This window comes from Rousettus aegyptiacus, unplaced genomic scaffold (genome assembly GCF_014176215.1).
Source record: "Rousettus aegyptiacus isolate mRouAeg1 unplaced genomic scaffold, mRouAeg1.p scaffold_m13_p_6, whole genome shotgun sequence".
Taxonomy (NCBI): Eukaryota; Metazoa; Chordata; class Mammalia; order Chiroptera; family Pteropodidae; genus Rousettus; species Rousettus aegyptiacus.
The window spans coordinates 57,612,006-57,639,231 of record NW_023416309.1 but is presented as its reverse complement, the minus strand read 5'-3'; the positions used below and the strand labels follow the sequence as shown (position 1 = coordinate 57,639,231).

The window sequence follows — 27,226 nt, the reverse complement described above, 5'->3', positions numbered from 1 at the left end:
GTGGGGGAGGTGCTCCTGGGTAGGTAGAGAGCGCGCATGCTAACATCCCATAATGCACAGGACAGCCTCTGCAACACGACAGAGCCGCCTGGTCCAAAAGGCCAAGGCTGAGAGCCGGTCTTGCTGGAACCGTCACCAGTTAAGGGCTAGGAGAAGTCACCTGCAAAATGCCAAGGGCTCCGGACGGCAGGCGGGGAGCAGGAACCCCGCAGCGACTCGTCCCAGGAGTCTGGTCAGTGGGATGTCTCACCGCACTCACGCCGTGGGAGAGAATTCTGAATCAACGGGGATGAGCAGCATAACTGCCACCCAGTCATCCCGCACTCACCGGGGCCACTGGGACAAGCAGTGAGAACGGACACACACCCCCCGGACATCCCCCCCGAAGTCCCGCTGTCGCCACCGCGAGCCCCAGCTCACCCCGCCCTCGCAGGCCGCGGGGCGGTGAGCAGAGCGTTCCGGAGAAGGTCCACAGCCGCTGTGAGCACCAACCCACTCAGCGTCTTGTGGGTGACTGAAAAAGAGGGTGTTCGAACACGCTCCAGTGCGACTGAAGCAATAATCTAAATAGATGCGCCTCTAAGTCCAGAAGTAACTTGCATTAGAAGCGATATTAAAAGTGATTGACAAGCCCGTGAAGGACAGGAATTCGTCTTGTTCAGGAATTGTCCTTGAATGGTTACTGTTTAGAACCGGATCGACCGACACCCATGGGAATCCCAAACACCAGCCACTGGCTGGCTTCTCGAAGGACCGTGTGTCCATCTGGCCCCACAGAGATTGGCCAGAACTTAGCAAAGGTTCGGCAGGTGGAGGGGGCGAGCCAGGGCGAGCCATGGCGAGCACTCGGAATGACCTGGTGCTGTCCGCCGGGGCCGCACAGAGGTGAGACCCTCCCCGACCCGCAGCCCCCCAACCAGGAGGGCGGTGCTAGAGAGGCAGCCAAGCTTGCGACCTCTTTCCGGCAAAGCATTTAAAACCTCTGCTGTCAGGGCGATAACAACAGCGACGGCCCCCCCGCCCCCCGCCACCGCCCCCAAACTTCTATGAAAAATCAGTCTGTCGTGGAAATACGCGCGGCTCGGGAAAAACATTGAACGGACAGAGGCCCTGAAGCCGCGCGGGGTCGGGGCCGCCGGCGCCGCGGGCAGCGGGTTGGAAAGAGGCTCAGATCCCAGGCGCCGCGGAGGACGGCGCCGATCCCCGCTCTCTGCCCGGCGGGGTGCCCATCGCGTCCCTGAGGCACAGAGGTCACGGGAGTCGAGGATTTCCGCGAGCACTGGGCCTGAGGGCGCACGCGCAGGGGACGTGTGGACAGCCAGACCCGTCTCGGGGGAAGGGGGGCGGCCTCCGTCCGCCAAGCGGCTGCTCCGGACGGAGAACGGACCGCCCTGCGCGTGGCCCGCGGAGACCCCGAGCGTCACACGTGGCATTTCCCGTGACTGTGGAATTCTGGGTCCCGGCCGTCTCAGCACGAGGGAAGATGAAACGAGATACGAGTTTCCGATCTCCCTAGTAAAACCCTTCTGGATTGTCATCCGCATTTCCTGTCAAAAGACACTAATTATTTCAGAAAATGTTTTAAGGATAAATTACCAATATAATCTTTGCTCATTAGCAGCTGAAATCTTTTGTGCCCAGACTATCTTGGTAATTCTCTCCTCAGACGAATCTGATGAGTCATGTTTTTTTTGTTGTTGTTCGGATTTTGGTTCAGAAAGAAGCAGTGAGACGTCCCACTGACAAACCGGCATTTTCTTCCCTCACGGAAGTGGTTAATTTGTAAAATAATACACCAAAATCGCTTGAATTCAAAACTGTACGTTTTTATGAGAATGGCATGTGCTAGCCTCGACTCAAAAAGGAATGAAAGCGAGATCCAACAGATAATAATGATGCTGATTCAGATTATAATCAAATGGGCTCTTTACCAGAATTTAAAATTTCCCTGTGCCGTGTCAGGATTCTTACCACTAGCTACAAGGCCTGGAGGGACCGGACTCTCCGGGAGGTCACGGGCCACACCGGCTTCACTTCTGTATCATCAAGGCTGCCACAAGCTGGCCTCCTGTGACACTAATTATGCAGAGGGTCCGTGAGGGGGCTGGGAACGTGGTGGACGCCTGGCCCTTTGTTTTCAGCGCCACAGGGGGTGGGAGCTTCCAGAACGCCCTGCTGTCTCTGCCGTTGCCATCGCTGACGGGACCCCCTGATGGAGAGGCAGTCAGGGTTCTGAACCACCATGCTGGTAAAACGGCCACCCCTTTCCATTCGATGCTCTGGGTGCATTTCTTCGGCAAGCATTTGTCGCGGGCCTCCGAGATGACAGGCTCTGCACCAGACACTGGGAGACGGGAAGGAATTTGCAATCTGGCTGAAGACCACCCCCAAACACAGCCCCTGCCAAAAGACGCCGTACAACACAGCCCTGACAGCAAGGGTCCTCCTTGCCGGAGGTGCTGGCCACGGACTCAGTGACAAAAGGCACAAGAGGAGGAGCTGAAGGAAGCCGGGACGATGGAGCCACGGCCCAGGCGACTCAGAAGGGACGGGATCATGGTGGAGGGAGGTCACGCCGGGGAGGCTTTAGGGACGTTCCATAGAGCCCCTGGTCTCCCCCGCAGGCTGGTGTTGGGGTCAACTGGCAGGAGAGAGACAGCTCAAACATTCGGGCTCATCTCCACGGCAGCTGGGGAGCATTCCGGCACACTGCAGTCCTTGCTTACCAAGTAGGAAGTTCCTCAATTCTGCAAGTTCCTCTCCAAAGTAATTAGAGGGTTTCAGAAAAGATGAGCGAGATACCCTAATATTATGAGCACGAACGAGGGCTTCGCGGAATTAATGGGCTTCATTTTCTCAGTCCGTCCCTGCTTATCCGCCGTGTGACCAACGAGGGCACAGAACACAAGGCTGCAAAGACGGCGGACGGAAACGCGCGAGCCAGGCTCGGTCCTGGCGTCCCGCGGGAAGGGAGCGGGCGGGGCACGGCCTCGCGGCCAGCGGAGCCTGTCAGCGGTGCCGCCGGCCGTCGCAGGCAGAGAAGGCGCCAGTCCAGCCCGTCCAGGGCCCCTTGGAGTGGCCCCTCCGCGGCTCTTGTCATTCGGTGACTCTGAGTGGGATCGTCCTTCCCAGGCCGGCTTCAGTTACCACCACTTGAAGGTATCCAGTTCCTTCACGGGGACTGTCGAGTTCGCAAGGAGGTCAACGTAGTTCATTTTCAAAATGACTATGGACTTTTCTGTGGGCTAAATACAGAACCCAGCCCTTCCCTCGGGCCCTGGGTGGGAGCCCGTGAAAGCCCTCGGGGGCCGTGGACGCCAGAGAAGACGGCGGTTGCCGGGGCCACTGGGCTGGCTCTTCGCATCCATCGGTCACCCCGAAAGAACCGCTCTCACAGAAAGGACAAGCTGGGGGTTCTGCAGGGAGCCCAGGTCCAGACGGCTCACTGATGACAGCAGAGAGCACACGCAGAAGCCGATGGCGTTCTGGGCTGCGTGACGAGACTCTCGCTGCTTCGTGTCAGCGGGGACGCCTCTCGGCGCCCGGCGGACTGGACGGGGGAGCGCGTCCGGGCGAGTGGAGCTCGCGGTTGCGGGCTGCGGCTCGGAGGGGTGGGCTGCTCTGCGCATCGGCTCTAGCACGGGGCCCCACACGGGCATTTCCCTCTCTGCGCAGAAGAGCATCCACCTCCAGAGTAGGACGAGCAGACGCGGCGATGGCCAAGATCTCGGCCGACCCCACCCGAGCCGCCTGACCTGGCGCTCCGCCTCCGGGCACCTGGGAGATGTCCTGCCACCCGTCTGGGACAGTCGTGTTTTCAGTTACAATGCAATTCCTGGCTGCGTGTTCTTCGAGGCGGCCAAGGACAGCGGTGTGTTGTCAGGCTACGCTTACTAAGTTCTCACTCTTTTCACTACAAGGTTAAATGGCCCTTGTGGCTCGCTAGCTAGATCTGTGGCGTAAGGTATGCTTGATACACATAGGACGCTCCTGGTAGTAACTGGCTCATTCCTTCTCTACCTGGTAAATTACCTGGGGCAGAGGTTATAAAGACAGCCTGAGAAGTTCCGATTCAACCTCACAGTTTACGGGAGGCTGGAGCGTGGTCCCCGCTCCTGGTGCATCTGGCCAGCCCTAAACCTGGGCACTTAGACAAGGCCCGGATGCCAGATCAGCATTTGTACTGCAGAGAGTTGCAGATCAGATGGACGCCAAGGATGGAGCTTTAGTCAAGCATAAAAGGAGAACGACTCCTCTGCAGTGTGGGCTGGGAATCAGCCAGGATGTGGCCACAGAGGACTCGGTCTGACTGTGACTTCGGATACTTCAGAGAAAAACTGATAGGGAGGACACCGGACTAATGCTGTTTTTGCTCTGTTTTGTTTTATAAGTTCCCTGCCATTGCATACCAGAAAAAGAGGACAGGTCTCAAAATTTGGGTGTTCACATTATCGAACACCCATCTATTTCTGACAGTAACTGTATAAACTTTGATTACATGCCTTGATGTAAAACAGTGGTGAGGGAAGGATTTAAAGTTATGACGAGTCATTTTTCTGTCTAAAGTGTTAAAAGCTAATAATTACAAGTTATTAATATTAGAAACTACTGGAATGGCCATTTATATACATGTCTATATACCTACGTTATTTTTACATGTATGTATAGCTACATGCCTGTATATCCATCTATGTAAATGCCACATATATACTCCACATGACATATAGCATGCCCTTACATACTAGATACGGCACATCGCACACAGGCACTGAGAACCTAGCTGTTAATCCCTCAAAGGGTCACTGGCGCTGTCCATGGTCCTGGACCGTCACTGGCGCTGTCCACGGTGCTAACATGCACCTGCCACGCTGCAGCTGCTTCGGCAGCCATGAAGCCTTGTGCTTAGGAAACACCATTTGTCCCGTCTAGACCCACGCGGTCAGAGTCATCACACACCCCAGGGTGCTCGGCCATGTCTCCCCTCACATGTGGCTGTTCCATGGAGCCTCCCGTGGCTCGAGGTCGCGCGCTGGCCCCGCTGCAGGCATGTCCTGCCAGGGGTTTGCTGCCGCCCACACGAACCGTGCAGACCCTGCTCCCGGCTGCAGCAACGGGGGTGCGAACACGTATCAGCCCGCCAGATAAAGGGGCGTCCGTCTGCTAACAAGGACTCAGAAGATGAGGTCGCTCTGTGGTTACGTGGTTCCGCGGTGTGATGAACTGGTTACTGACAGAATTCCCAGTGTAGCTGCTTAGTGGGAATTCAGTAAAGACAGGTGCCCGGAACCGTGGAGTTAGCCCAGGAAATGCGAGAACCGCCGTCCGGTCTCCTCGCGCCCCGTCTGGGCTGTTTTCAGGAGTCACCGGGCGCCTCGATAAAACTACCCCATCGTTCCCGTTGGCCGTGATCACTCCCGGCACGGTCCTCGTGTTCCTCGTCAAATACCCGAGCTGAAGAACCCTTTTATAGCCGTCTCGGTCACCGTTAGCGCATTTCCATCACATAACCGGAGACAGCAAAAGATCCGAATCGCGGCTTAGAGTTTGGAAAACGTCTCGCTGACTTTGGTTTTGGAGTGGTGGGGGGGAACCCGTACCTAATTCGGTGAGACAGTCGGGGTGGTGAAGGAAACTGAGCTTAAAGAAGGACTGGCCTCACCTGAGCCCCGCCGGACCCCCCCACAGGGGGCTAGAACAGCCAGGAGGACGCCCGGCCCCCCCTCCGCCCCCGGGACGGCCCTGAGGCGCAGCTCGTCCGGTCCCCACGCTTCCCCTCCCACGGCTGCCCTGAAGGGGAACGTGCCTCCCTCATCACGCGGTCTAGGTCGGCAAGACGCGAAGGTCACAGCCCCCCGCCCCTGCCCCCCGGCTTCCTGGGCACTGCGGCACGACTCAGAGACGCCCTTTAAAAGTCCTGTTTGTGGAGCAGGGGGCAACTGGCCGTAAACGTCTCCAACGACATTTCCAATTTCTTCCGTATTATCGTCTTTGACAATAAACAAAATGGAACGGTGGATTTAAAACATAAAATGGTCCATTAGATGGATCTTGAACCTGTTTTTAGAACGCCAGATAACACGGCTTTGCTGTTTTGTCTTTCCAAAACGTCGAAATTTGTCTAGGATTAATGGCTCTCTAAATCAATAGGATTTTGTGCTTATAAATGGTTTGCAGTTCTACGGAATGTACAATGTTATGAGTTCGTATATTATCATCACTGCTCAGCTTTTACTAAAATCTACTGACATTTAGTCCGGCGTTCAGACCAGACGTAGAGGCGACACAGAGCAGAATTCTCGGGAAGCCTGGCACGATGCAGCGTCCGGGTTCAAGTGACAGGGGACAGGGAAGGTGAGAAGGGAGGCCGTGGCAGAAAAATGGCACTGGACCAGGGGGTCCTGTCCCCATGCCGAGGGGACCCATTAAGTCTCAGTGAAGGTTAGGAGACCAACAACAGTTCTTTCGAAGCCAAGGAGAGAAGAGAGGCCTCTAGGTGAGCTGCCACATTCTTTGAAGAAACTTCATGAGAAACGACATCTACTTAAAAAATCGTTTTTAATCCTGTCATTCTAACACAAACATTTGTCACCCCTGGCGCGGGTGCGCCCACGCGCCTGGCTGCACGTCTGCACACTACGGCTTCAGCAACCTAATTACAATCTGGGGTTACAGTCACCAAACGCTATCTATGTTTTTGCCTGAAAAACTGTCTTTTTTAACAACTGAGTAACGTTCAATGGTGTTGACTTGATAAGCAGACTGCTTTCCCCAACGTTGGGGATTTGGGCTCCTACCAGTTTTCCAGGCGGATGAGGTTTCACAAGGAGAACGGAAGCCACGGTCGTTTCAGTTCACGACTGTTTCAGGTGAGACAAATGGGTTTCTCTGACCTTGAGGAAAGTCCCCCAGGGACGCGCTCTCCCACGCCCGACATCTCCGTGCTAAGATGCGCCCTGAACCCTCCTGTGGTTGGTTATCTATTCCATGAAGCATGTGTGTGCAGTCTACGGACAAGCGAAAGGGTCCCTCGTAGGTCACATGTTCATTTCAACAAACACATTACAGTCGTGCCCCACTTAATGACGGGGACGCCGTCTGAGACATGCGCTCTTAGGCGATGTCGTCATCGAGCGAACACCACAGTGACTTACGCAAACCTAACGGGTGTAGCCCGCCGCACACCCCGGGCCGTGCGGGACGGGTCTAGCCCGCTGCACGCGATGGGGCTGGCCCGCCGCACACCCGGGCCGTGCGGGACGGGGACAGCCCGCTGCTCCCGGCCACGAGCCTGGACAGCACGTCACGGCACGAAACAAGATCGGATCAAGCCCCAGAGCACATGACGCGACAGGAGCCACGTGCGGCTCGCTCGGGACGCGGCGGCCCGGCCGGGGCGGAACGGCACTGCTCCACGCGGCTGCTTTCGCGGGGGGCAAGAGTCCACTCCAAAGCAACGCCAGAGGGGTCGCGGGGGGCGCGCACGAGCCCGTGCAGCCTGGGCCGTGACCGTCCTCGGGGGTCACTTTCGCTCCCCCACGCTGCCGCGGGCGGCGGGCACGTTCGCGAAGGCCGTCGCTGCCGCGGGCGCGAGGGGGACCCGTCGTGCTGCCCTGCGCGGGCCGTGACGTGGCGCGGGGGACGGGATGTTCAGCCCCGTCACGCGTGTGGCCCGCCGGGGACCGAAATGCCGCTGCGCGGTGCTTGGCTGTACGTACCGTGTTTACCAACAACATGTCAGAGGTTTGCAAAGAAAACCAGCAAGTTATTTTTTTTAAAAAAATAAACCTATCTGAAAGACAGCTGGCCCTGAACAGCACGGGTTTGAGCTGAGTGGGTCTGCTCAAACAAGAATTTAATAAATATATTTTCTTACTTGTATTTTCTTATTTTCTTACTTGCAAAGCTACAGCATATGATATGTATAACACAGAACATGTGTCTGAAGCGACAATTTATGCTATCGGCAGGGTTTCTGGCCAACGGCCGGCCACCAGTAGCTGAGATGTGGGGGAGTCAGAAGTCATGCACAGATTCTCCACTGGGATGGGGGCAGGTGTCCCCGACCTCGCGCTGGTCAAAGATCACAGCAGCAGAGCTAAAATGTAGCACAGGCAGCTGCTTAACGCAGGGCCATAAAATGACATCGTAACCACGACACGAATGATGACGACCCTGGCAGCGCATCACCAAGTTTGGCTGTCACTCAGGGGCTCTTTAGATGTGAAAGGCCAAGCTCTCAATCCTTTTCCTCTTTTCTTCCTAGTGTGGAGCTAGATTTTAAGCAGCAAGAAGACAAACTCCAGCCAGTGCTGAAGAATCTCCATCCTTTCGAGGAAACTCAGGTCGCACCTTCGCCTTACTCCCCGGAGTCTTACTCCTCGACTCCCAAGCAAAAACCCAAAACGGAATCTAAAAAGCACGGAAGATGGAAACTCTGGTTTCTTTAAAACTTCGTGGCGTTCGGAGTCTTCAGGCCGTCTTTAGAACCCACTGGAGTTAAGTGAACCCCTTTCCCCAAACCGAACAGGATCAAATGAACTGTGGCTGACTGGGCGCGACCCAGTTCTCACCCTGCTTACCAAAAAGGCCTTCGTACTAACGGACGATCCCAGAAGCGAGGGATCCCGCGTCACATCTTGCCAGCTGCTCCTTGCTGTCCGCGGACGTGGGATGGAAGATCGGGAACGAAGCTTGCGTCGTCAAAGAGGGCAAGCGAAGACTCGACCCCCGCCCCAGATCGGCAAGCGTCATGTCCCCAGCCTGCAGAACGGCAGGCCGTCTCTCTTGTACACAGCTAAAACTCATGATTACTTTCAAGCCTTTATGTTTTTTTTAACAATGAGAAGAAAAAGCAAGCCTTATGTTTGCAAAGGACTTCATTTTTACTTTTCTTTTTTGCAAATAAGCAGGGGGCGAGTGCAATTTTCAGCACATCAAATTCTGGAGAAAGCACAATTTTTTTTTTCAAGTGGTCAGAGACCATGAACAATCTCTAAAATGTGACTATATGTGTATTTGCCTTCGTGTGCTGTAGCGCTAAGCCAAGCGACCACATCTCGGTGTCACATTGACACCTCAGATTCAGCATTCTCCACATCTCCAGACATGTTTACTGCTCGTTTTCCAAATGGCCAGCAGCCGGGAGTCACCCCAAAGTTAGGAGATGCCTTTACTCGATGCGAGTTGACAGGGTCACAGCTACTGGACGCTGAGCTTTCTTAGATCTCATTTTTAATCTTTTGGTACCCAAAGGCCAAATGACAAATTCCGGCAAGAATCTGAGAACACACACACGAGACCCACAGTGGACGATGATACAGTCACCGACAAGTCACAGGTGTGCGCCCTCCGCCACGGGAAAGAATTTCCGTGGATCAGTGTCTGAGACGGCGGTCACCTCGGAAGTGCAGGCAGGTGATACGTACCACGTGTTACGCTTCGTAACAGGTGTGGAAACCCCGATCATCGCAAAGAAAGACTGCGCGTTTAGTTTAGCTGCTGCTACCAAACTTAGTACGTCCATCTACGTTTAACCTATTAGTACGTCGTACTGAACGAATACCTAGGGGAAAGCTGTGAATCAAAAGTTTTTAGGTATTTTTTAAAGAAACGGTGACACTTAGAATTCTCTTTTGATTACACATCGCAATATAACTCTCAGTTCCTTTATATTTTCATTGTTTTGCACCTTTGCGAGTATCCTTTTCTAGAAATTAAAGCCCCTGGTCTATTAACGGCTTTGCCTATCAATTTCTGCTTTTCACAATAGGAAGTAGGGAAGTTATTTTGCCTTTTTTTAAAGATTTTTTTGTACAACTTAAACTTGGACTCGTTTGTGAACACAGGAGAAAACCCTGTCTTCGAGTTTCTGTCCGGCAGTCCCACACCCGCTCCAGAGCGACGCACACTCACCGACTGGAGTCAGGAGGGGCAGCGGCTCCCCTTAGCGGCTCCACGTGCACTGTTCAGACTGGAGCACTTTCTTGCCATGCATTCTCCTCCCCACTCAACCGCAAATCTGCTTTAGTTCTAAGTGTTTTGATTCTACAAGGACCTAGTGATTGGCAATCAGATCTGAAGCTGAAATAAATGCAGAGTACACATCACGTAACCATTCTTCAGGGGCTCCTCCAGCCCTCCCACGGATGTATGCTTTAATTAAAAGAAAAATACACATCTTCTGTGGAAACACTACACAAGGATACAATTCCTTGGCTATCGGTAAACAGAACTGAGAACTATTTTTGCGCAAAAGAATGAACAAGTAGATTCTGTACCTTGAAGGAAGTGCAATTGTTTCATGTAGACATAAAGTTTAAAAACTGTGTTTCATGTATTTTCTACTGTTTTTAACTGACGTTATAAAAATGTTTCCAACAAGTTATCTCTCTTTGTGTTTTAAGAACCCCAACTATCTCAGTGAATTGAAATAAGGGTATTAGCAGCTTCTAATTAGTGCTATAAATCTGCATAAACAAGAGGACATCCGAGTCAACAAAGTAACATCACTGTATGAAAACGGTCCAGACCAAAAATGATACAAAATTTTCAGAGTCGAAGGGGGACCGAAGATACACTAACTCCTATTTCAAAGTAAAACTGTCTTCGGAATAGAAAGAAATATTTTCAAAAATCATTTCATAGTGCAGTTACAATGTGTCACTAACAGATGACGATTCTTCTCTTAGAAAGGTTTAAGTAAAAGCTTTGATACAAAACCAAGGTAAAGTCCAGCCTTCCCTCATATGTAGATGTACCCACGGCATTACGTATAGAGATTAATTATTATACTTGTCACTGAATTCTTTATTAATTTTTAAATAAAAAAAAAAAACAAAGGTAATGATTTGTGTGGCTATCATACTTATTTCGTGGTTTCGGTAATTTGAAAGGACAGTCGGGCTGACGAGGGACGAGGCTGCTGGCAGGGGCAGCACTGTCCCGGCCCGGCCTGGCTGAGGAGGGCGCAGGGCTGAGATCCGGCTGGGCCTCCGCCCACCAGACCCTGCACCGGGCAGGCAGGGGCTGCGGCCACCAGGACGACGAGATGGCTTTTTAAGTAAACAGGGCGCCACGGGGGCTCGGAGCAGGCTCGCCTAACCGGTATCTAAGCTTTAAAGACCCTCAGACGGACGCGTGAACTCAGTGTTCCCACGGCGAGTCCCGCCACGGCCCCATAGAGACATCTTCTCTCTAGACCACCCACTGAGCGGGTCCCGGCCCGGAGGTATCCGCTACCTCTTCCCTTTCTTCTTCCCTCCCCCGCGTGGAAGGCCAGCGCCCCACTGGGCTGAGCACCCTACCTCTCTGGTGGAGGCCAGCCCGATGCTGACCCCTTCTCTGAGGGGGAGGTCCCACCCCCTTTCCTGGCCCCTGTGGGCATGGAGTCCACTTGCAGGGATGGGGCGGGGGGGGCACTGTAGGCTGTGGCAGAAGGCTCCCGCGGTCCTCCCTAAAGGAAGGGATGAGCCTGACTCGTGTGCAGAATGGGGGTGAGACCCAGCGCACTACCAAGAGCGGTGGGGGGGACACTCCCGAGTCACGTGCTATAATCACCTGGGAGCCACATGCTGCCGCTGCCTCAGAGTCGTCTCTCACGAACCACCAGCTACAGCGAAGGACACCGTGCCATGCGGGTGCCCGCCAGGCACTCTGGGCCTCTGAGGACAGGGGCCAGGGCCTCTGCATCTGCCCCTTTGACCTTAGGCCCCCCGCCCCCGGCTCCAGCAGGGCATACATGGGGAGGGAAGGGAGGTGTGGGCAAACCCTGGTCCCCTGGACAGGGCCCGGGGAGGCGGCAGAAGTGGCCATGCACCCTACGAGCTCGCAGGCGTCCGCCGCCGCGGAGAGCCGAGGTGTGGCGTAAATGGAGCGGCATCGGGCGGACCCCGATAGCAAACAGTTAACGACGAGCCTGCCCTGTGACACCGGACTCCTTGGGGTGCCACTGCAGGCGTGGCTCATCGGAGGTACAGCAGTCCCTGCTGCTCAGAACGCACGCGTGCAGTTCCGGGGCTCGCCTTCTGCCTTCCGTAGCAGACGGAGGCGAGAACTGAGCCGTGGGCTCGTCCGTCCCACCCTGGTGCACCAACGCGGTGCCGAGCCCGCTGCTGCTGGGCTGAGTTTTCAGGAGCATTTTTATCAGTAAATATAAACCTGACTTGGTGACTAAGCCGGGCAGGGTCACGGGCACAGTGCCCCGGAAGGCCACAGCCGCTGCCTTCCACATGGACCCATCTCCTTCCGTCCAGGAAGACCCCGCCGCGGGCTCATCGGGCCGGGGGGCGAGATTCCTTCACTGGAAGAAAAGCGCTGTTGGCTCAGAACCAGCATCCTGCTTTGGGGATCAGTGGTAACTGATCAAGCCCCAGTGTGCAGCGGAGAAGGTCCCCTGACAGCAACAGCTCACCTTCTAAGTAGCGTGATAATTAAGTCGGGACCCCTTTGCGGTTTGATGGGCACACACAAGATTTGCAGAGCCAACGTCGCCCGGGACTGACGTGGTCTTTATTTCCTCTGCAGTAAATCCAGGGTCAGGGACCAACCTTGAAAAAAACCCCAGGGCCACAGAAACCCCAGGAAGGCAGGAAGAACCGCTGTGCCACTAGCCAATAAAAACGAGCTCACAAAGCCGTCATGGCCGACACGTGCCCCTGCGTCGGGCGGCTTTGGGAAGGCCACACGCTAAGTGGATTTGCTCCCATCGTGCCGTCAGATGGTTTAGACAGCGCTCGCGGGCAAAACCCCGATGCTGCCCGTTCGAAAGACACTTCAGTGACATGCTGCTTTCTTTTGCAAATGAATCTTCAGAACAGCATTTCTTTAAAAGCACATTCATTCACGAACTCCGTCAGAATAAATGTCACAAACTGAACGCTTAGGCGTGGAGACATACCTCTGTGAAAACGCTGGGTGACGAGTCTCGGTAAGAGGGCTCCCTCCGCTGAAGGACCGGGGCCGTCACCCCGTCCTCCAGATGACGGAGCCCGGCGACCTGCAGTCACCCAGGCTCGAAGCCAGCACCGGCTTTGCACTCGCGGCATCGTCCTCGCCGACGACGCCGTCGTCAGAACGCAGCACGCCCCGACCCGTCAGTGTGCCCGGCAGCCGGGACAGAATCACTGCCACCACGTGCCTCCAGGGAGCCCCGAGGCCCCGGGGTCACAGGAACGGAGCAGGACCCAGGGGCCGGGCCCCTGTCCCGGGCCGGTGAGCTCTCCACGGGGGGCTCTCCTGAGAAGAGGCCGGCATTTTCTATTCAGTGCATCGGTCATTCCCAGGCTTCCGGTGAGAACCCGGGCCACGGAAAAATCTTTACAGGTCCTTCTCGCTCGATCACATTTGTAAAGGACCCATTAACGGACAGTAAATCCGACCATTCGAAAGCAGCAGCAGCTCATGTCACGGAAGGAACATTCCTGCATGTGACTCACTGCATCTGCTCCTACCCCAGCTCTGTGTACAGGGGTTATTCCGGCAAAGACGCGGGCCGGGGGTACCGGTCTGGCCACCTGCCCGCAAGACAAGAGCACCTCCGCCACCACGGCCGCCTGCTCGGAACCTACCAAAGACTACGATGCTGCCTCTTGCAAAGGGCCTAGAAACCTTTTCAAAGACGAAGAGAAAAATCAAATCTGAAATCGGACAATACAAAAGTAAGCACTTCACTCGGTGACGCGACAGTACAAGACTACCCTGGGCTAAAGATAAAACAGCATCCTAACTGGGCGGCAAGGTCGCTGCGAAGCTTCTCCGTTAGGGCCTGTCGTAAGCTTCCACACGCCCTACGGCGCCATACCTGCCCGGTGGGATTTTATTTGCTAAAGAAGCATAATAATTTGGATCATGTCAGTTTTATCATGTACATGAGATATATACCAATAGCCCATTTCAAACAGAATGTTGACAGGTACAAAACAAATTAACACAAATGACAGACGACAAACCGCACGGTGTTTCACAGGAGACCACGGACGCAGATGTAGAGGACCATGGTGTCTGTCGCGGCCCCTCCACTGACACGGGCCGCTGCGGGCTCTCGACTCCCACGCGCCCGGAGACCGACAGGGAAGTCGTCAGAGCAGGACGCTGTCCCGACAACTCATTCCGGGGCAGACAGAGGTCACGTTTCTAATCTTACTGGTGGCGACGTCACGGAATAAATCATTACGTGAAACACATTATGCAAAACTTCTTAGCCTCTTAAAGTTTTTAAGTCCGTTTTCAATGATCCCTTAGAATTTTTTAGCCAATTCACATTACACTATTTCCATTCCATTTATGCAAAAAATGAGTAACCAGCACATGAAGAATGAAATCTCAGGGTTGCAGCGGAATGTTACCGCTCGCCCCGAACAGGCCTGTAAACCATTTTCCCTGCCTTTTCCACTTGAGAAGTCCCCCTGTTAAGTTTGGTGTCCACCTCGTCCGGGATGTTTCCCCCGGATTGTCCTCTAATCTAAATTCACAGAGCGACGAAGGTGGCGTTAAGTCCTCGTGCGAGCAAGCCGGGAACAAGGTCAAGCCCAGCGAGCAGGGGGGCGGGCAGTCCTGCTGCTCTGCGGCCATCGCAGCGGGACTCGGGGCCCCGTCACGGCCCAAGGATCCTGCAAAGCACCTCGCGCTCTACATGCCAAAGCCCCTTCCCGAAAACGCCTCGACGCTGTGGCTGCTCATTAAACAATCACGGCTTCCTCAGAGTTTGGTGTTTGTTTGAGACGCCTCCCACCACAGCCTGGTTAGTTTTACAGGTGGAATTTGTGGGTTTTTTTATAGATACTAGAGACGTTGGACGCGGGAGGAGTCAGCTTAGGTCCTAAATCCACTTCCTGCTTCTGGAGACTTCTGCTGGGGAGGCCGGGGACGTGGGAAACGGGCCCGGACGTGTGCGGCCGGCCCCGCACCGCCGCCAAGGGCTTGGCGGGAGCCAGGCCGCAGCTGGGAGGACCGAGCGCAGGGCCCGACGTCCGCCCCGCCGAGAACGTGCACAGGCCCCCCCACACGCGGGCTCCTCCGGGGCCTTCGGGAACCCAGGGTGGGACCCTGCGAGCCCAGGGGACCACGGCCCTTGGCCCATGGATGTGACTGGAGGGGAAAGCACGGCGGCCTCCCCGGGGAAGGGGCGCCCAGGAGCCACTCGAGTCCTCCTCGTGACCCCCGGGACGCCACGCGGTCGGCCTCGCGATTCTCAGCCTCGCGAGGGCGCCCGCGGCAGCCAGGGCTCCGGCCAGGAGCTGCCCGGAGCATTCTCTGCAGCTGCGCGCGCATGGGCCGGGGGGGGTCAAAGTGAACCTTCCGCTCCCTCGCAGTGCCCAGCACGCGCGCAAGAGCTCGAGGGAGAGCAGCCACTGTCATGGCCACTACGCCCGAGATGTCAGTGGCGTCGCAGGGGCCTGCCGGGCCACGCGCCTGGTGAAGGGGCCACACTTTGTTCTGCCCTCGTCGGGCCGCGTGGCTGAGCTGCGGGCACGTCTGAGAACGTCCCGGCTCCGAGGGCCCATGCACGTTCGTGTGGGGGTCCCCGCGCCCCTCTCCCCACAATGACTGCCGGCCAGCGGGCTCTGACCGCGTGAACGCACGCCGAGTGGGCCCCTTACCAGAGACGTTTCCCCCCACGCCGCCATCCGCCCCAATGCCGATCGTGACGGCCCATCGCTCACTCGCTGTAACCCCGAGAGTGCCTCCAGGCCCCCCCGAGCCTCTCTAATCCAGACCATTCTTAAGGGAATGACACGGAACTTAGTTCGACCTCGAGGCAGGTGTCATTCGTTCTACTCGGGGCCCTCTCCCACACCCTCGACGCGACGGTGTTCCCAGGGAACCGCGGCACAGCCCCGAGGCAGCGGGGTCACACAGGCCGGCAGCTCTCCCACAGACACCCCAGGACCTGCTCCCTGCGGCTCAGTCTCCCCCAAATCTGACAAAGGTTTCAGGATTACAGAACAGTTACGACGAGAAACATGAGAAAGGTGACATCTACGTTTACGGAGCAGAGGAAGAGCCCCCTTCGAAAAAAGCCAGTTTACAAGGAAATCTGTTACCTCCTGATTTTTACAGGTTATAGCCCAAGCCTAGACGAGATAATACCCGAAAAAGGAAAAGCTTCTCATAACACGTGCTGAACTGTGAGACAGAGAAGACGAGGGCACTGGCCGGACACACACCAGGGCAGCGATGGTGTCCCTCTGTGCCCCGGTCTGCGGTGGCACGGAGCCACAGCCCTCAGGCGACGCCGGCCACAGAGACCAAAGCCGGCCTGGGCCCGCGCCTCGCCCTCTCCCCTTGCTCCTCCTGCTCCAAGAGCTCACGGGGAGGAACATGGCGCCCCGAGGGGCACCCGTGTGCCCAAGCTGACCGCCAGAGGACACTCGGGCTGGAGTTTCTGTGCGTTGATTAGGAAACGGGTTATTTTTATTTTTTTTGGAATGCCATCAAACAGACTTAGTTAAATGATGACATGTATTAAAAATGAAAGAAATTAAATGGGACCTACAGGTGCATTTATCTAAGAAACCAAACTTCAGAATAACTGCTGTGAGAAGGAAAGCGATAAACTGGAAAAAAGCCACCATAATAAAAATCTTAAGACTGTCTAAATCACTCTTAGAAATTTTGTAGGAGGAAAAAAGGACCATTCCATGCTTTGATAATCTGTATAAGAGAAATGTCTACGATACATTAGCGTAGACAATATATAAAACAGCTAGCTCAGAGTACCTCAACCACTTCTGACGGTCCGTCATAAAATTTTATTAATGGCATCTAAAATATAAATATGCAGAAACTGCCAGAAAAATGAACACTTAGCAGAAAACACATCCTTTGCCAGAAGTAACAAGAAAATCAGAACAAAACGCTTCCGTCTCCAAAAAGTCGGTTTGCTCACCCTCCGACTTTCACACTTCTTTTTAAAATCATGGAAAACGAGTGTTTTATATACCAGACTGTTCAACAAAGGCCTCTCGCCCACTCGCTACGAGCATTTAGTTTCAAAAGAAAGGAAAAGGTCCAGGCGGCTTTCCAGGTTTGCAAGTGACACTCTCGGGGAAGAGGCCCCAGCGAGACACCGCGGCGCTGTCCCCGAGCACTTACGATGAGGTCGGAGTCGCGTCCCATGGAGATGACGGTGCGGTTCACGGTCCGCAGGAGCTTCTCCATGATCATCTGGACGTGCCTCTGAGTCGGCCCCTGGAGGAGGACATGACAGTGAAAACCAGCACCCAGGACAGGCACTGGCGAATGCGCCAGCCCCGGGGCTGCCACTGAACCCGTCTCCCCTGAGGGAGTCGCCCGGCGCGAAGCCTCGGCGAGATGAAGAACGGTCCCCGTCACAGGCAGACGCCTTCGCGAGGAGAAGTCAAGCCGCGTTGTTAATTATAGTCCATTAATGATCATTCATTATATAACCGTAGTAATTTAACCTAAGCGAACCTCGAATGTAAAAGCTGATCTGTTTAAACAATCTGTTCATGACCCCTGATCCGCCTGCCAATGGGTTTTCCAGACACGTGGCCATCGGCACGCGGAGGGCGGGCAGATCCCGCCGCAGCAACTTGGGGAAGAAGCACGTGGGACAGGAACTTCACACACCATTTTAGCAAATGGTCTCAAAGTCAGTGCCGGAGAATCTTCCATCCGTAAAAACTTGCTCTTTCATGTCTTGGAGGTCGGGATGCCTGATTCTGCTTCAGGAGCTTTTTCTACCTTCGTGAACCTCGAATCTGCTCGAAGTGCTGTGCGGGAACGTCACACGAGGCCCGGCAGGCACCGCCTGCCCAGCCGGGTTTGGCCACACGGCCCCCAAATTTACCCCCAACCCTTTCACCAGTTCGAACAGGGAAAGCCGTGGCCTGGGACCACTGGAGGCTGCTCTGTGGGTGAAGGCTCCCCAAGGCTCTCGGAGGCAATGGCATTGTGGGAGCAGGTGTGGCCATCACCACTGCCAACTCCCTGAAGGTGCATCTCCTCGGGGCACGGCCTGGGCTCAGAGGATGAGCCAGGACCGGAAGGCAGGGGCAGGACGGTGCGGGACCGTGCTCACCGGAGGTGTCTGGCGGTCATGTGGGAGGAGCGGCTAAGACCCAGCCCTGCTGATGTGAGGATCCAGGCCAGTCTGTCCAGTGCTCAGGGAAGAGACCAACCACCAAGGCCCTGTACAGCTTCCCAGAGAGCCCTGGGGAGCCAGTGACTCCACATGTGTACAAATGTCTACGGTGGCTACACTAGGGGTGTGGAAGCACAGAGTGTGCCTGCACTAACTTATGATCAAGAAAAAGACTCAGCGGAAAAAGCATACAGTGTAGAAATGCAAAAGACGATGCCATTAAAAAAAAAAAAAAAACTAGTTAACAAATAGCGGAAAGAAATTACTCATGGAGAGCGACCAGGCAGTTGCTCTTCCCAAAACTCTCAGAAGCACCACTGACAAAAAGAAAGTGTGCGTGCCCCTTAACAAAATAAGAAACGGAAGGAAGAAATGTAAGCAATGAGCCTCCGTTTGCTTATTCCCAATTTTTAACATCAAAGCCTTTGTCTGACCTCAAGGATCAAAACCTAAGTCTTTTAGATTTAGCTGCGAGAAGTCACGGAATATAAAGTTTAAAACGTTGTCTTATGGGGAAAAATAAACATAATAATTAGCGCGCCTTATCCATAAATCAGGATGATCTGAGGGTGCGACTCTACAGAGACGGAGAGAGAGAGAGTCCAGCTCCTAGACGGACGGCCATCTCCCTTTCAGAGAACCGATGCGCCTCTGTCCCTCGAGGCGGCGGCTCAGCGCGTTACAGGCCGCCGCCTCCCCCGGGCACCCCGCGGGGCCTCTACTCACCACGTCCCTCCTGTACAGCACCTCCAGGATGTCGCTGAGCAGCTGGCAGCAGGCCTCCAGGTCCTCCTGTCTCTCCAGATGGTACTTGAGCTGATCCGTCACCATGGGGAGCAAGATCTCTCTGCAGTCTGCAGGGACACCGGGGTGCCGGTCAGCGGGAGACCCCCCCAGTGGCAACGCGTGCTTGCCGGAAGCTCGTCGTCCGAGCGTGGCGCACCGTTCCCACGCGCACTGCCTTCCCCGCCTGCCGGCGACGTGCGGGGAAGCCGCTCGCGCCGCCTGCAGGGAACGTACGCACTAACTCGCACGCGCGCGCACCTGTGTGGGCGCCTCCGCGTAAGCGCGCCGTTCTCGGGCACGTGGAGGTCTCCCCCACCCACGATTTTGCCTACACTCGGCCGGGGCCCAAACACAGTAAATGGGAAACTCCAGAAATAAACCCATTCATTTTAAATTGTGGGCTCCTCTGAGCAGCGTGATGCCCCCGGGACTGAGCCCCCCGCTGTCCAGTGCGTCCGTGCCGGACACACAGCACCATGCGCTGCCGTGCGGCAGGGGACCACACCACGTAACTTGTCACGGGACGACATCGCGTGATCACTGGTCGTCGCTGTTCCTCTCGTTCTGTGCCCGACTCGCACGTGAACCGCAGGCCCGAGCGCACGCGGCGTTTGGCGCTGCCCACGGTTTCGGGCATCCACTGGGGGGCCTGGGACGCACCCGCCCCGGACGAGGGGGGCGGCCGTGCATCTACACAAACACGCACGCCGCACGGCGCGCACACAGATACAAACACTCGCTGGGGTCGAGCCTAATTCCGGGCACCGACAAACGACGTGACCTGCAGCTTTGGAGGAAACGCTGCGGCTCCTCACTCGGCCCCGGGGAGCTGAGCGCCGTGCCCTCCACGCCCCGCCGCCAGGGCCCCACGCCCCGCCAGCCTGCTCACATCGCCACGTGGTCTTTGCTCGCCAGGGACGACCGCCTGCTGGGACCATCTGCGGAGGGCTGAGAGCTCACGCTCCCAAGTGACACTGTCTGACCTCGAATTCGGCTGGATTCCCGGCAAGGCCATCGGGGCGCCTCTCTGAGCCTCGGGGTCCTCACCTCTGATGTGGGTGCGATGGCAGCGGTCACTCACGGGTATGAGGCACGAGGTACGACAGGGTATTTGGAGGGTGCGAGTCTGGCACAGGCTAGATGACCAGGGCAGGGGACTCGCTCTTAGGACGTGACACAGATGACGGTGACGAGCCACAGCCCCTTGGGCCTCCGGACCCCGGAGCTAATGCACGGGCACGTGAGGGAGGTCACGGTGGGGGTGAGAGCCAGGAGGGCCTCCTCCAGGAAGCGGGGCCCTCACCTGCTGGCAGGAAGAACAGCGACTGGCCACGCGGGGCACACACTGGGGCCGATGATCCAGGAAAAGGGGCCCCACACGGTGCCAGAAAGGCTGCACCAAATGACGCAGTCACAGGAGCACGTCGCCGGCGCAGAAGGGTGCGGAGCGGAAGGGCATGTGGGTGGCTGCAATCGCGACCACGGCGGGCGAGGTGGAAGGAGGTGGGGAGCTAGAACATTCTGACGGGGGAGACCCTCCGTGACGCTGCACAGGTGGGCGGGGTGCACGGCGCTGGTCGAGGGGCCACTGCAATGGTTCAGGCAAGACGTAGGGACACCCGAGCTCCCGCTGCCGTGGCCGGTTTGAAAGAGGAGGCCTCGGAAAGGGCACGCTGGAGGCGGGCTGACCACGCCACAGGGCGACCGCCGCAGGGCGACCACCGCAGGGAGGCTGCGGCATCGCGCGCGGCTGGCGGCCTGGTGACGAGTGTGTCCCCCAAGGAGCCACGTGACACGCCGCCCAAGGAGAAGGAGCCGTGAAAGAACAGCGTGCAGAAGGGAGTGACGGGGGTTGGCCCTGGACAGCCGAGCTGCCTGGGGACACCCGAGGGGCCCCGCTGGGCGGGCAGGCGGACGAGGGTCCTGCCAAGGCTTCCGGCTTAGACACGGGCTGCAGGCGGCAACGCGGCCGGGGCCACGGACGGGGCCGTGGGAAGGGGGTGCGCAGGGCGGGGGTCCCGCGCAGGGCGTCAGGACGTCACGTGCAACATGAGGACGGAGCGAGGGGAGGCGTGGGCGGGCGCGGGGCCGACGCCGCCCGAGCCGAGAGGAACGAGGTGGCCAGCGTGGCCAGGAGCGGCAGCAAGGACCCGGGCAGGCACAGCCCCACGCGAAGGCCGGAAGCAGCGCCGTGACAACGGGACCCGGCGTACGTCGAAGCCGAAGGACGTGTGGCTCTTCCCGTTTTTCGGGCAGGAGCAGAGAAACGGAAGTTCAGGAAAGTAAAGAACAAGGACACAGACAGGAAGGGGCGTGGAGATGAAGCGCGATGCCGAGGCCTGCGGGTGACGAAGGGCGCGAGGCGGGAGGCGCCAGGGGCCGAGCGGCCCGAGCCTCTGCCCCCGTCTCCAGGGGCCTGCGTGGGGGAAGCTCACGCTCGGGGGTGTTTGAACTCCTCTTCGATACATTCCCTGGGAAAGGACTGAGAACGACTCCATTTATGCAGAGTTCTGTCCAACGCGTGTACGAACCCGCCCGACTTCCTATCGCGGCCACCGGGGCGCAGGCAGAAGGCGCATGTGGGCACAGGCCAGCCCGGCTGGCCGTCACGGCAGGGACCTGCAGGGGTCAGGGCGCCAGGCCATGGCACAGGGAGAAGGGCGTCCTTGGGGACCAGGATGGTCCCTCCCAGGTGACGGTCCCGGAAGTCGGGGGCCCTCGCAAGGCCCCCTCGTCTTCTCACCCAGCGCTTCCTGTGAGGGCACTGGACGAACTCAGGTCCCCGGGAGCGCGCCTGGCACTCATGAGGAAAGCGCTGTCGGTGAGGAGAGGCCCGGGGACAGGAAACTGGCCTCGGCGTGCCAGGGAGCCCCGGCTGAAATGCACCTGCCCCAAACGCGGACCCACGGCACACGTGGGCCCCTCCGCGAGCCCGAAGCCCCGCGCCTCTCCCACGGAACCCCGACGCTCACAAACCCCGACAGTCACCCTGACGCTGCCACCGTTCAGGAGAGAACGGCGAATTCTCGCGGCATCTCAGAGGGAGAAGTTAGAGCCACCAAGGCCTGAGAAGGTAAAAAAAGACCCTGACGACAGGCCTGAGGAAAACGTGGCTACAGAAGCTGGGGGGGGCTGTCGCAGAGGTCGGGGCCCGCCCCGCGGAGGTGGCCCTCGAGGGCTGGCCAGCCACGTGGCGAGGGCCGTGTGTCCACGGACAGTCCTAGAAAATCAGAGGAACTCCGTTCCAGACTCAGAGATGGCAGAAACGGCCCTTCGGGCTCTGGGGCCGGGACCACCTGGCCACAATCCGTCCCCTTCCGCCCCATTTCTCGGCCACGCTGGACAGGCCGTTGTGGGCGTCACTATTCTCGGGGGTAATGGAGCATGCTGGTCCCATCTGTCAGAACTCCTCCGGGGGAAGGAGAGGGATGGACGCCCTGGCCCTCCCTGGCTGCCGGCCGTCGTGGGCTGCCTGGTGGGGACGCCCACCATGCCCCCAGCCCAGGGCTCAGCTGTTTGTTACCAGCCTTGTGATAGCGAACAACACGAATTTTGGAGACCTCGCTGCCATTTCGTCACGTTTAAAGAATTCATCCTCTTTGTCCCTTGAGAACGTAAAAACCCACGTTTCCATTCTGCAGATGGACCAGCAAACACGACCTGGACACTTTCTGAATCCCCCCGACTGGAGGCTGGTCAAGGACCAGTGGGGCAGTGGGGACCGGCGTACCTCACGCAGAGATGACCCCGCTGAAGGCCTTTGTGAAGCCGGCCCGGTGTGGAGGACCCGCGCTCCCAGCCCCGAGACCGAGCTCCGGCCCCTGACCGCACTCTGCACAGGGCAAGGCCGCTGGCGGGGGCAGCAGGTTCCCAGGCTTTTGCGAAAGTCACGCTGACCACACCAGGTGTCTCATGCAGGCCGCTGAGTGCAGAGCAGGGGCAGCAGCGCCCTTCAGCAAATGCCCAGGACCCCAAGGAGAAAGGCACCGAGCCAGAGTCCTCACAGGGGCTGCGCGGGCAGGCTGGACCCAGCAGAGCCCGCCGACCGACTGGGACAGACGGGCCTCGGGTGCCCAGCTCCCGGCGCCCCGTGAATGACCGGTCCCCGGACCCGTGCTGGGGTGCGATCTCCCTGAGAGCAGAGGTCTCATTCTCATCAGTGGGGGCACCCCTGCACGTAAACCAAGACCCAATGAAGGGGTGTGTGCGTGTGTGTGTGTGTGTGTATGCACGGTCACGAGGAAGGGGTGTGTGTCAAGATAAAAATCCTGGCTTAGAGGAAGGTACACTGCACACACACTCGACAGTCATACACACTCATACGCACCACACTCACACACACCACACATACTCATACACACCATACACACACACCACACTCGCGCACATACCACACACAATACACATACACACTCACACACACATGCCACACTCGAATGTCACGCGCAGGCACGCACACACGCGCACCGAACTACTTTAAAGCATGAGAGGCTGTCGCTGGCGGGCGAGGAGGAGGAGCCTCCTGTCATATGACGCCGCCCCGACTCCACGTCCTGAATGCCCTTCCCGTCCCTCCCCACGAACGGAATGTCATTTCTGTGTGACGGGATGTATCAACGATCCCTTTAGGCACAGAACAGATGGCCTGGGAATCTGACAATCCAAAACAAACACAACAACGAGCCTCGTAGAGACTACACCGCCCACGGACAACCACCTGGAAAACAGCTGCACGAACACTGCGCCATGCGTCCAGGAACCGGGGTCGCCCTGGGAGGGCCGGGGACAGGCTTCGGGCCGCGGGAGGGTCCCGTGCGCCCACGCACAGAAGGACACGATCGAGTCCGGCCCGCTCCTGCTCTGCTCCGGACCTCGGGCGAGCTGCTCAGACTCTCCATGCGCGAGCCCCCGCGTCCCTCGTCTGCAAAGCGAGGGGCTGCCGCCCCCCCTCAGGGGTACAGTGAGAATGGAATGCACGATACAGGTACTCGGCGAAGAGCGAGCGTCCACTCAACGGCGCCCTTCGGTAGCAACCGGAGGTGTTTTTATATAAAGTCAGGCTTTCAACTAACAGCACGCAAGGAAACTGGTCCCTTACAGCTACGTCCTCCACTGCGGTGGCCAGCGGGCCCTGAACACACAGCACGCACCGCTGAGGAAGGAATGTTCGATTTTACTTAACTTTAGGTAACTTAATTTAAGTGGTAAGAATGATACTTGACTCAGTTATTGGAAGCAACTGTTTTGCACATCTTGGGTATGTAAATTTACCTTTCAATGGTGAATGATTTTATTAAATGTTTACTGAATACAGATCAAGTCTCTATGATAAAAAAAATTAGCACTCAGATTGAGATGTGCTGTGTATGTAAAAAACACTGAGTTTCAGAGAGACGCGGTGTGAAAAAAAGAATATAAAATATAAGATACATCATTGGGAATTTTTTAGACTGAAGTCAACCTCGAGATGGCATTTTAGATAAAATATTATTAAAATTAGTTTCACCATTGTCGTATAACTTTTTAAAAACGCGGACACCGGAACATTTTAAGCCGCGTCAGGTGGGCCGCATTCCACTTCTGCGGAACGCGCAGCCGCGGAGGAGGCTGGAAGCAGATGCCGCACCCCGCGGGCAGACTCGAGGCCACGGCTGGGTCCCATCAGTCCTCCCGTCCCACGTCTGTGGCTTCGGGACGCACCGTGGCCAGCGAGCTCCGAGCGGAGGCAGAGACGCGACCTACGAGGAAGCCAGAACTCGCCGGGACATTTGTCCTGCTGTCCTTGCCATGCACAAAGAGGAAGGGACCAGGGCAGCCAGGAAGGGCAGGTCGCCGGGCGAGCCCAGACTCCACGCGAAGCCGACCGTGGGGATTAGAGGGCTTGCGGCCGGGAAGCCGCCGTCCTCCCCCGACCCACCCGGCGCGATCCACTGTGATTACAAACAGCAATGATTCGACATCTGCTCATCCTCAGCTGTGTGAGCTGAAGCTATGATGATTAATGCCCTGGTAATGGGCACGGAGTGAAAAGTATTAATCTTTATAAAAGGTATTCAACAGGCATCATCAGCTTATAAATGTCCAAGCAGAATATCCATCTACAACCCCATTACAGAGCTCTCCAGTAAAGCAAGATGCAAATGCGAGAATGAATTCGTTCATTTAAAACATTCATTTTATGAACACTGAGTAACGTGCTTCTTAATTTTTAGTTTGGTCACATTAAACAAATGATCCATAAAGTGCATTTAATAACCTTGAGTCTGTTATACAGAACTGAGGTCCAGGGCAACACTTTTAATGAGAATCCAACAGTAAAAGCCATACGGGGCCGGGGGTGGGGGGAAGGCACTTGCTATTCATCTCTTATAGACAATCGTCTTATTTTCAAAGAAACATGTGCCCACGTGACTCGATCTGTTCAAGTGATGTTCTCCCTCCACACAAATCTTCAAGCAACAGAAATGCAGAAAATGGAGCCAGCGACAGGACCGTGGCCGCCGTGATCCGGGCACGGGTGTGGGAAGACTCGCGGGGACGGTGCCACGAAGCACGCGACGCCTGATCCTGAGGCCAGCATGCCGCAGGGCGACCGACCCGCGCACGTGCACATGGGCACAAACACGCACGATTCCGGCACCTTCGCGTGTCAAGTGCAAATTAAGCTTTTCCAAGGATCGTCTTAACGTAACGAGTCGCGCTCGTTAGCAGTCTTAGGAGAATAAATTCGCACGGAGTAACCCTCGGTGTATCGTCCTTCCTCTCTGAACTTGTTTCTTTGCCTCTGAAATGAAGTAAATGCGCCTGCCCTGCCCACGCCCATCGACCGGCAGCACCTCTGGGAGTGTTCTGCTCAGGAGGTATTAGGCGCTGAGCTAATCAGAGTCATAACGTGATCTGCATCTCGGCTTTGAGGCACCCAGCGCCCTGGGTTTGTAATTGAGAGAGTGACAAAGCAGTGAGAAGCGTCTTGGGAACCGAAAGGAGCGACATGGCAGACGGGGAAAAGGCACTGGTCAGGGACGCGTCCTCCCGACGAAGCCCCTGGGCCTCGCAACGGGTGCGTCCCCTTCGGGAAGACAAGAGGAGAACAACGGCTATTTTGTATCCTTTGGTTTGGAGAACTGTGAAAGTGGGGGTTACACATCCCTTAGTGTTGTCACCATAAGTTATTTGTCAGAAAAAAAGATAAGAGAACCAAGGGAGAAAAATCGCAAACGAGTTCCATATATATCTAAGTAAATGAAAAAATTAGAAAGACCCGCGGGAAATGCAGGGAAAGACGGCGAGGGAGGTACTGGGCAGGCCAGGGACTTATTCTCCAGGCGGGGTCAAGTGCATCGAGGAGGCGGCTTGGTAAGTTCAGAAAGGGTTCTACAGGTCTGTCAGTCATTGGGCCGAATCTTACCATGTGGATGACGAGAAAACAGGAAAACACACAGGGCTGAGGAGTGGCATGCATTCCCTAACCCAGGAAAGTAAAGGTCATCGAGAACGCGGCTCGTGGTCAGTGTGGTCTGGCACACGCTTCTCTCCTGGCTGCCCCAACAGTGAAATGTGTACGATTAAGACAATGTCAAGAACACAGGGTCCGGCACGCTCCGCCTTGGGGGAAGGTCGGTGCCCTCGGGAAGTGGTCAACGCAACAGATCGAGAACTGGATCTTGAAGCAGAACCTGACCTAAAGCTCTTCCCAATGTCCCAGGCAAGGCGGTTATAGGCGACAGATCGTGCAGGTGCACAACTGAGCTCGGGAGGCCCGGAAGGGACCGCGAACTGGGGAGCCGCGGGGGCTGGCTGCCCTGGTGCCGCGCCAGCCCGGCCAGATGCAACACGGCGTCTCCTAAGAAGACTCCTTACTGCCAGCATCGAGCCACAGGGACAGGAGCCCACCCAGAGGGGGCTGCAGAATGGAGCCAGCAGATGATCAAGTTTGATTTGATTACGGAAAAGAGCGTCACGGGAGGAGGAGAGAGAAGCTATGAAAATTCCACGAGCATATGAACACAGAACTGTACGCTTCATTTATGCTCATTTCACTCATGTGTTATTCATTCATATATTTGTATTTTATCTTGCTCCATATGGCATGTGAAGTGAACTCAGTTTTCAGAATGCACTGCTCATGTGGTGGGTGCGAAACGGCTCACAAGCGGGTGATGGATCTATGAGACAACGCGTTAATCAGCACCGCGCCGTGGACAGCTCCCGCCCAGACCGGCGCTTGCCCACCCAGAACTTGTTACTTAGCTCCTGGGCCCTTTTCTGTAAATTAAGAGAATTACTCTTTCCCAGTTATACATTTTTTTAAAAGTTGATGACTCTGAAGCCTCTCAG

General features: G+C 56.4%; 2 protein-coding genes across 5 annotated transcripts in view; one reads left to right on the top strand and one right to left on the bottom strand.

Annotated features, from left to right (window-relative positions):
- INSYN2A (inhibitory synaptic factor 2A) overlaps positions 1 to 10,843 on the top strand; it is a 45,209-nt gene extending 34,366 nt beyond the window's left edge. For both annotated transcript variants that reach the window (XM_016148237.2, XM_016148236.2), the window contains one exon: positions 8,264 to 10,843. In XM_016148237.2, coding sequence (XP_016003723.2) covers positions 8,264 to 8,447 — 184 coding nt within the window. In that variant the 3' untranslated portion in view covers positions 8,448 to 10,843. The remainder of the gene's footprint in view (positions 1 to 8,263) is intronic.
- The window catches only part of DOCK1 (dedicator of cytokinesis 1), a 326,782-nt gene that overhangs the window by 171,744 nt on the left and 127,812 nt on the right, over positions 1 to 27,226 (bottom strand). For all 3 annotated transcript variants that reach the window (XM_036222878.1, XM_036222880.1, XM_036222881.1), the window contains 2 exons: positions 18,830 to 18,957; positions 17,092 to 17,187 (listed from right to left, as the gene is read on the bottom strand). In XM_036222878.1, the coding sequence (XP_036078771.1) occupies positions 17,092 to 17,187; positions 18,830 to 18,957 (224 nt within the window). The remainder of the gene's footprint in view (positions 1 to 17,091; positions 17,188 to 18,829; positions 18,958 to 27,226) is intronic.